Source organism: Papaver somniferum, chromosome 7, assembly GCF_003573695.1.
Source record: "Papaver somniferum cultivar HN1 chromosome 7, ASM357369v1, whole genome shotgun sequence".
Classification (NCBI taxonomy): Eukaryota; Viridiplantae; Streptophyta; class Magnoliopsida; order Ranunculales; family Papaveraceae; genus Papaver; species Papaver somniferum.
The window spans coordinates 38,173,540-38,183,836 of NC_039364.1; the positions used below are offsets into that span (position 1 = coordinate 38,173,540).

Sequence of the window (10,297 nt, forward strand, 5' to 3'; positions counted from 1 at the left end):
GTAATAAGAAACACTATTGAAGAAAAGAAAGAGAATTGTTGGGATATTGAAACTTATCTTGAGCGTGAGAAGAAATTGGGCGCAAGTGGTAGTAATAGAGGGTAACTAGGTAACTTGACATTTTAAGTTGAGGATACGAAGGTAATTGCCCACAACCTTCCTGGAACTAAGTAACAAATACCAATTATTGCAACGATCTTTCAATTTTAGAAATTTTGTAACGTTGATACGAAGTTACAAAAAAAAAAATTATTGGCTGTTAAAAGTTCCCTAATTTCTTGTAGTGAATGGCACTCCAATTAGGAATAAAATTAGGAAAAGCAGTGTTTCACTATGCACAATTCAAGAGACGAAAAATGAAAATTTTGAAGAGTCTCTTATTAGAACTTTATGGGAAAACAATGATTATGAGCAGGTTTTTCTTCATTTTTATTAGACTATCAGGTGGAAGATTAGTGCTTTGGAACATAAATCTATTATCAATGGAAGATCCTTTATTGAATATTATTTCGGTTTATGACGCTTCTGACCCTTTTGGTTATGACCAATTTTGGCAGGAGGTTAAGGATATTAGAATTCTATTTCAAAATCCTTGGTGAGTGGAGGAATATATACTCGGAAAAATTCGCAGAATCCACCTATTTTAAGCAGGTTGGACAGATTTGGTTGGAATGCATATTTGGAAGAAAGATGTTTAAAGTGGTGCAATACAAGTTGAGAAGGCCCATTTCTGATCATGCCCCGAACATGATTTGCAACAATGTTGGTATTTCTCATAAACCTCCTTTTCGATTTGAAAATTACTCTCTTGCACATCCTTAATTTCTAGAAAATATGAAAATATGATGGTCGATTTGACATTTTTTGGAAGACGTAGTTTCATTTTGGCTAAGAAATTACAAGAGCTAAAATTCTTTATCAAGAAATGAAGTAGAGAAGTTTTTTGTTCTTTAAAAGAACTTACATTTAGGGGATTTCCCCAAATATGGAATCCTTTACGAGCTGAGTTATATCGTCTAGAAAACCTAATTGATGTGTTTGACAGTCTGATAGTTTGAAGGAGACCAATTCTCTATATGCATGAGACTATACTGACATAGAAGCAACGTTAGTTAAATATAAAGTTGCATCCCTTAATTTGGGGTAGAAAAATGGCATGATATGACCAAAAATCAGTCGCTGACAGACATAGAGAGAAGTTCTAGTTATTTTTCATAGGATTTCTTCTAGCAGATAGAGAACAAATTACATTAATTCACTTCTCATAGATAAGCACGTATTACATGATAGACAAAATCATTCAAGAAGAGGCAATGAATTTTTATTCCAATCTTTTTAGGAACAACAGTATTACAAACCGAAATTTGATGACTTATTGATGCCATGTATTTTAATTCAACAAATGATTATACTTGAAAGACCTTTTGAAGAGAATGAAGTAATTTAATTAAAGAAGGTAATATGACATTTTGGAAAAAACAGATCAATGAGACTTGATGGGTATATCATGGGATTTCTTATAGCATCTTAAGAAATCATTAAACCTGAAATTATGGCAGTAACAAAGGAGTTTCAGTTGTCTGGAAATTTGGATTGTAGGTGTTTGTTAATATGAAAAATTATATGCCCATAATTCTAATTTGAGGTATTTATAAAATTATTTCGAAGTTGTTGGCTGAGAGATTGAAGCTTGTAATGTCTTCTATCATATTTGAATTTCAGGTTGCATTTTTGGATGAGAGGAAAATTACATTTGATAACTTCTGAGCTTATTGATGCTAGAGAGAGAGAGAGAGATGGTGAGTTTGGTGATGAAGATGGATCTAGAGAAAACTTCCGATAATATAAGCTGTCCTTGTTTAAATAATACAACGATTTTTTTTTCTTTTGGGAATGTAGAGGAAATTATTGTTAGATTATTTATGGTTGTGAATGGGTAGGGTTCTAGACTTTTTAGAAGTGAAAAAGGGGTTAGGCAAGGTGAATACCACCATTCTTGTTTATTATGGTGGTTGAAGTCGTATCCTTAATGATTAAGAAAAATGCATCTTTGGATCTTATTTCTGATTTCAAGACCTATGTGAATAAAAGTGTTATCAACCATTTGCAATCTGCATATAACCTTATTGTTTTCTTGGATGACAGCATTGAACGAATCAAAACCCTTAAAGAATGTTCTCATTGCTTTTGAACTTGTTTCCGGTTTAAGAGTTAATTTTAGGAAGAGTGATTTGGTGTGTAAGTGAATTTTGTTTCTTTGTAGTATAATGAAGGTTTTGGGAGTCAAAAAGTAGATTAATTTCCTATCAATCATTATTGGGGGATTCCTTTAGGTAGATAGTCGAAATCTGTTGGAGTGTGGATGTTATACTTTAGAAATTTCAGAATAGGCTTATGGTGGGTTTGGATGTAAAATTTTAAACGTGGGATTTATGGGTCCATGGGTTTGGTGGAATTAAGTTTCCTTGGATATGTTTGGTTGTCCAAATCCCTGGAACCATGTTTCCCATGGGAATCAGTGATGGGCCCGGAAGAGTGTATAAAAATGATGCGATAAAAACGGGCCTACAGTAATACCGCAAGTGCACGGTCGTCAGTTGTAGCTCGTGCAAGTACGGGTCGATCCACAGAGATCGGGTGTGTTTCGGAAGTGTTTTAGCTAAATTGGGTTCCTAGATTTGCTTTGGGCTTAGAAGCCCTTTGGAAGTGTTGGGCTTAATGTACTACTGGGTTTGAATACCCTTTGAATGGATTGGGCTTAGTTGGTTTGTTAAACATAAAATGAACTGAGCTTGGGCTCAGTTATATTTAAAGTGCAAATGGGCTTTGGTTCTTTGTTTAAGCTTTGGGCTCAATCTCACCTGAACAGTGAAATGGCCTTTTACAGTAATTGGGCTTTGGTTATGGTCTTCTGATGAGCCCAATTTGTGCTCTGGGCTTTTGGAAGTGAGCTGGACTTGGCAGGAGAAGAAGTGGCAGGGCAGAGTGGAGTTGCAGCTTGGTAGTGGCAGCAGCAACAGCAACTGCAGCAGCACAAGCAACAGCAGCCACAGCAGCACAAGTAGCAGCAGTTGCAAGGGAAGAAAAGCAGCAACCCTGCAGCTGCAGAAGCAGTGCACAGAAAGAAGGCAGCAGCACTGTAGTGCAGCAGCAGAAGTGCAACAGTAGGGGAAACAGAAATGCAGTAGAAGAAAATGTAGAAAAGCAACAGAGTTGCAAGGCATGGAAGAAACAATCAAGGCAAAAACAAAACAAAGCATGAACAAAGCCAACAGTTGATGATGAAAATGTGGATGACAGGGAGCTAGGGGTTGAATTCACTCTAATGTTTACTGTGTATTCTCCTATAGGAAGTTAAACACAACTATGGTATAATTTCCAAAGCACTAATTGTCTTTCTACAGCACAACTAGTCAAGAGATTATGAATTCAGCTTGAGTTGCAGCTTATCAGCAGCTCATGATCCTAACTACAAAGTATACATGGCATACATTGTGAAAGTGAGGTGATGATGAGCTAAGTTCAGGTTTTACCTAAACTTGTTTAGCTTTCTAGAGCAATGTGGTCAATATACTGCACAATACAACAATAAAGCTTCATCAAGTCCCTAGCAGGGTGATTTAGAACATGATAAGCAGCATAACACTGAGCTAGGGGTGGCACTAACAAGACATTTGCACATTAACAGGCATAATTACACATGAACAGGAGCACTGAACTAACAATACATCAAAACAATTACACAACATGGCAACAAATGCATATTACAACATCATACACAGTACAATAACAAGAAGAAACATATGCAGATGATTAACAGTGCAGCAAAAATTAACATCAAACTTAACCCAATTAGGGGGAAACTTGGCTAGCCCAAGAACAGTTTTCTCTCTACACATCAGTTCCTATTTATACCCAAATTATCAAATTAGGGTTTACACCCCTTTTCCCAAATCAGAAAATTAGGGCTTTTTTAAATTACACAAAATTTACTTACAAACTCCCAAAATTTGCTCGACCCATGCCTCCTCTAGTCCTTGCTGCTCTTCCTCTGCTCCTATTGTCCCCTAATTTCGAGTTATTTTACTCACCCCAAAACCTAGGGTTTCAGAGGTTGTGAGATGAGGAAAATAACTAGGCTAGGGATATGGGGGTGTTGTCGGTGAAGAGATAGTAGTGGCAGTGATGGAACTGGTGGTGGTGAAGGAAGCGACAGCGGCAGAGAGGGGAGGTGGTGGAGTTGCAGAGCTCTGCAACTGTCGGGTGAAGGAGATGAAGTTTGGGAAGGAGGGAGTGTTTGGGTGGTAGTATAGGGTTTGGTGCTAGGGTGTGAAGCGGGATTATCTGAAGTTGATGAGCAGCGATCTGGTCCGTAGGATGTGACGATGGTAGGTAGATCGGACGGCTAAGAGAGAAGCAGTTTGTAGCGACCGTTGGATGCGGAACACAACGAAGTCAACGGTGCTAGATAGGTTAGGTGCTGTAGTGTTGGGCGGAACCATCAGGATTTGATGCACAGTGATGAGGTGACCGCTGGATTCAACTACCATCTAATCTGAAGGCTTGGAATTTCAGCGCTGTGGTGCTCGGCAGAGACTTCCGATTTTGATGCTCTATGAAGGAGCGACCGTTGGATGCTCCCGAGAACTGATCTGATGGCTGAGAACGGAGGCGCTTTTGTATGTAGAAAATGAGGTTGTGCGCACCATTCTTCGCGGCTTCCTTGCATAATTCCTCCCGGCTTTTCACTACTTTTCTGCTCTTTCCGCTCCACGACTCATCCGAACTTTATTTATTACCTAAAAATGCAAAATTAATTAATAAAAATATTTATTCTTGAAAACAATGAAATACAGAATATGGGATAAAATGTAGAATTAATGCATAAAAGATGAGTTAAAATGCCAACAAAAAGGGATAAATATATACAATATTTGGCACTCATCAAATACCCCCAAACCTGAATTTTACTTGTCCTCAAGTAAAAACAAACTAAGGAAATCCTAACTATACCACTGTCGCTGGTCTCTCGAATGCATTTAGCGTATGCACTAAGCCTTTTAAACCACTAAGTGTCCCTAGTGGACGAGTTGAAGTCTCGTGAAGGTTTACCAGAGGTGTGCCTACAAAACCTAAGGACAAAATATAAGCTCATATTCCATCAAACGTGACATGTGCAAAACAGTTAAGCTCACAGCAAAATGGAGATGTCAATCTAGCTATCGAAGGCACAATCCTAGCACTGATAACAAATAAGGACATGTGATAAGAGTGTAAAGTGTATCTACACATGTGTAAAGAAAGATCTGAAGTTATGACTACTAATCACCAAGAGATAGTTTCTCAGGCTAAGAACTGAGGTCGAAATCTAGCTAGCTGTCCGGACTTTACGAGAATTGTGAATGAGTTGGAGGTATTTCACAATTTCTCGCGTTGTACATCAATGGCATACACCCTCCTTGTTTATTACAAAAAACAACAAAATGACTATTTACATGACTCTTATTTACATTGACTATTCTCTTTTATTTTTGGAACAAGAGATGATGGAATTGATAAATACTTGATTTTTTTGGATTTTTCTGATATTTTTTTTCTGAATATATACATCGTTTTTTTTTTTTTTTTTTTTTTTGAATATATACATCGTTTTTTTTTTTTTTTTTTTTTTTTTTTTTTTTTTTTTTTTTTGATTTGGACAAGGAAACACTTTTGATACATAACAAAGAAGAAACAAAAAATTACATGACACTTTGCAAGAGGTAGCCCTTTTTGATGCACCCAGTTAAATTCGATGGTTGTCTTTCTTAATGTAACCTCCACCTTCTATCCCAACCAACCAAAGAACAGCTAGTCAAGTTTCGTTCAGTATTCTAAAGTGATTGGCAATCGTAACTTCCTATCCAACACCTTGAAGATCGAGGCCATACATGTATTGGTAGATCGTGCGCGTGCAAATTTCTTATCACTATGTGAATTGTGCTAGAATCAGGGTGCCTAAATATCTAGACTAAGACTCCTAATAATAATACATATTTGCACAAGAGTCAACATTTCAAGGTAAATGAGCTCCATTTTTTATGATTTTTCATTTCATTTTTTAATTTTTTTTGAATTTTTGATTTTTTCAAAAAGATGGAGTTTTGTTTTCAATTAGAGCAAATATCATGGTATCTACTCTATACCCCCAAACCTAAACTAAACATTGTCCTCAATGTTTCAAAATATGGAAAGAATTAAAATGCAACATATGGAAAGGGACATGCTGAGTAGAGTAAAAGGAGAGAGAATACCCGATTTCGGCGAAAGCAGAATTAAAACTCCGTTATTCAAGGCAAAAATCCAACATATTTCAGCCGAGATCATATTGGATTAGCAAAATATACAAAAGGAACAAAAGGGTTTTTAAAATTTTATCTACTGGATTATATACAAAAAATTCACCATACACTAACAATCTAAAGAGTTGAGGATCAACCCAAAAGACGAAGTGTAGACATTTCAACAGCTTCACACAATAATAACAGGAAAGAAACGCAAGTGAAACTGTGAAACAAAATGAGCTACCCCCAAACCTGGATTTTACAGAAGATATAATTTTGAAAACAAAATCGCGCAGTTTCGGGGGTTCATCATGCAAAAGGTCTAGCTCGAAATGAACTGTGCTAGGGACGGGCAAACATGCTAATTCCAACTGTGGTTCCTCAAATGTATTATATTTGAAGCAAAATAGTCCAAGAGGACTTGGGAAGCACACAGTTCCAAACCTAGGTTAGGAATTTTCAGAAAAATTGGTTTTACAATATTGGTACAAACCAAATCTAGGTTGGGTGGAAGGCCAAGATTGTGACTTAGGTAGAGAATAGGTATCTCATTATCAATCAAATCAAAATCTCTAACTCATCTACACATGTCACATCATGCTCACAATCATCAACATTGGCAAGTTCACACTCAGAATCATCAACATCATCAACAATTCATTCTCATGCATCGGCAAATCAGGAGAAATATCACAATGTGACCTAGGTAGAGAATCAGACACATCAAATATATTTTCATGCATATTAGTGTCTACAGAAGATTCAACTATTCCTATGTCATGCTCATCTTCACAGAATAATTGTACGAATCCCATGTCAATATCAAAATCATATGAATTACAATGAGTATTAGAAAAAACAACATTCATGAAGGTCGAGAAGCCATATGTTATTGAACCAACAGGTTCCACAATATTTTCATGTTCTTCTAACACATCATCATAATCATCATAATCATCATCATGGTAGCATGCATATTGGTCCTCATTAAAAGTGGTGGTGTCGTTAGTCGATTCATGTTCCTCTAAATTAGGTTCATATTCAACATCATTTACATGAATGGGACTAGACACTTCATTAGGGACAACATACATTTCCTCATGAATTTCCTCCTTTTGTAGGTGAAGCAAAATCTGATCTAAATATGCCTGAATTCGTGATGTAGATCTATCGAAGTTTTGCTCACTAAGTCTGAAAGCTTCTGTGGTGGAGTCTAAATTCATGGGAGTACAAAATTCTTCATGTTCAAATTGTGGTGAATGGTACATGTTGCATGGTCATTAGGGTTACAAAATTGATCGCAACCCTCAAAGGATTGATTATGGTCCCAATGACTACCATTCTCACAATTCATGGGCATTTCATACCTTGGATTTTCTCTAGATTGCCTAAAATTATGCAAAATATGACAATTCTCAACATGGTGGTCTAAACTACCACATGCAGGACATGCATAGATTTCAGGTTTCCTAAGAAAATTAGATGTGACAGATTCCTCATGTGATTGCATTTCTAAAGCTGCGATTCGAGCTTCTAATTGATCCACAAGAGATGATTGTGTGAGTGAGGCACTAGCAAAATGTTCATTTTCACGTTGTGGCGAATGATGCATGTGTGAATAGTCATTAGGGTTCATGTATTGAGGCTCGGGACTTTGAAAATGTCCATAATAATTCCTATAACTATTGACATCATGGTCCGTGGGAGGTTCATAACGTGAAGTTTGTCCATACGCAAGTTCTCTAAGGGATTTATTGTATTCCCCAACTGTAGAAAAAGATCTATACATGATTGGGCTCAAAAGCTAAGTAACTATGTTACAAAGCCCAAAATTTGGTTTTTAATGGGTTTGGATTTTTGGGAAAAATTTGGTTTTTATGGGTAACATTTGGTTTTTGTCGGGTTTGAAAAGAAATTTGGTTTTTAATGTTGGGAGCAAGATAAAATTTGGTTTTAAAATCTGGGAGCAAGTAAAATTTGGTTTTTAAAGGGTTTGGATTTTTGGGAAAAATTTGGTTTTGGTGGGAGACATTTGAAAATTTGGTTTAAAATGGGAGTAAAAATAAAAATTTGGTTTAAGATGGGAGCAAGTAAAAATTTGGTTTTAAAATTGGGAGCAAAGTAGAAATATTTTTTTTTTTTTTTTTTTTTTTTAAAGAAAAATAAAATTAAAAAAAATAAAATTTGGTTTTTGAATGGGAGCAAGCCCACTGTGCAAGCCTCTAATGAAATGGAAGGAAGGCTGCGGCCCACAATCGGTTATCAGCTGGGTTTAAACCCAGAGTCCAAAATACAAGTCCAATGGAAGAATTTAAACAAGCCCACACAAAATAAATACAAGCCCACAAATTAAACAACAAGCCCAAAAATAAATTATTACAAACCCAAAATAGAAAAATAAAAAGCCCAAAAAATTGGGTTAATTATTACAAGCCCACAAATAAAAAATTGGAAGCCCACAGGTTGGGTTCTCTCAATTGAATGGGTTTAGGCTTACCTTTTTAGCACAGCCCAGCTGCTCTGATATTGTTGCAAAAACCCAGTTGGGTTTTGGTTCTTTTCCTTAGTGGCGTCCCAGCAGAGGAAAAACAGGTTCAGAATCAGCAGGTCCAATAGCAAATGAAATGAAGCAGATGCAGATGCAAATGCTATGAAATGAAATGCAAAATAGCTAAGAAAAACACAGATAAAACACAGCACCAATCCCCGGCAGCGGCGCCAAAAACTTGATGGGCCCGGAAGAGTGTATAAAAATGATGCGATAAAAACGGGCCTACAGTAATACCGCAAGTGCACGGTCGTCAGTTGTAGCTCGTGCAAGTACGGGTCGATCCACAGAGATCGGGTGTGTTTCGGAAGTGTTTTAGCTAAATTGGGTTCCTAGATTTGCTTTGGGCTTAGAAGCCCTTTGGAAGTGTTGGGCTTAATGTACTACTGGGTTTGAATACCCTTTGAATGGATTGGGCTTAGTTGGTTTGTTAAACATAAAATGAACTGAGCTTGGGCTCAGTTATATTTAAAGTGCAAATGGGCTTTGGTTCTTTGTTTAAGCTTTGGGCTCAATCTCACCTGAACAGTGAAATGGCCTTTTACAGTAATTGGGCTTTGGTTATGGTCTTCTGATGAGCCCAATTTGTGCTCTGGGCTTTTGGAAGTGAGCTGGACTTGGCAGGAGAAGAAGTGGCAGGGCAGAGTGGAGTTGCAGCTTGGTAGTGGCAGCAGCAACAGCAACTGCAGCAGCACAAGCAACAGCAGCCACAGCAGCACAAGTAGCAGCAGTTGCAAGGGAAGAAAAGCAGCAACCCTGCAGCTGCAGAAGCAGTGCACAGAAAGAAGGCAGCAGCACTGTAGTGCAGCAGCAGAAGTGCAACAGTAGGGGAAACAGAAATGCAGTAGAAGAAAATGTAGAAAAGCAACAGAGTTGCAAGGCATGGAAGAAACAATCAAGGCAAAAACAAAACAAAGCATGAACAAAGCCAACAGTTGATGATGAAAATGTGGATGACAGGGAGCTAGGGGTTGAATTCACTCTAATGTTTACTGTGTATTCTCCTATAGGAAGTTAAACACAACTATGGTATAATTTCCAAAGCACTAATTGTCTTTCTACAGCACAACTAGTCAAGAGATTATGAATTCAGCTTGAGTTGCAGCTTATCAGCAGCTCATGATCCTAACTACAAAGTATACATGGCATACATTGTGAAAGTGAGGTGATGATGAGCTAAGTTCAGGTTTTACCTAAACTTGTTTAGCTTTCTAGAGCAATGTGGTCAATATACTGCACAATACAACAATAAAGCTTCATCAAGTCCCTAGCAGGGTGATTTAGAACATGATAAGCAGCATAACACTGAGCTAGGGGTGGCACTAACAAGACATTTGCACATTAACAGGCACAATTACACATGAACAGGAGCACTGAACTAACAATACATCAAAACAATTACACAACATGGCAACAAATGCATATT

At 37.3% G+C, this 10,297-nt stretch overlaps 1 protein-coding gene across 1 annotated transcript; it reads left to right on the top strand.

Moving 5' to 3' along the window:
- The first annotated feature begins 482 nt into the window (after positions 1-482).
- LOC113294535 lies at positions 483-9,793 on the top strand. The gene is made up of 3 exons (XM_026542929.1): positions 483-595; positions 2,965-3,240; positions 9,496-9,793. The coding sequence occupies exons 1-3, from the start codon at positions 483-485 to the stop codon at positions 9,791-9,793; spliced, it is 687 nt and encodes a 228-aa protein (XP_026398714.1).
- Positions 9,794-10,297: the final 504 nt, after the last annotated feature.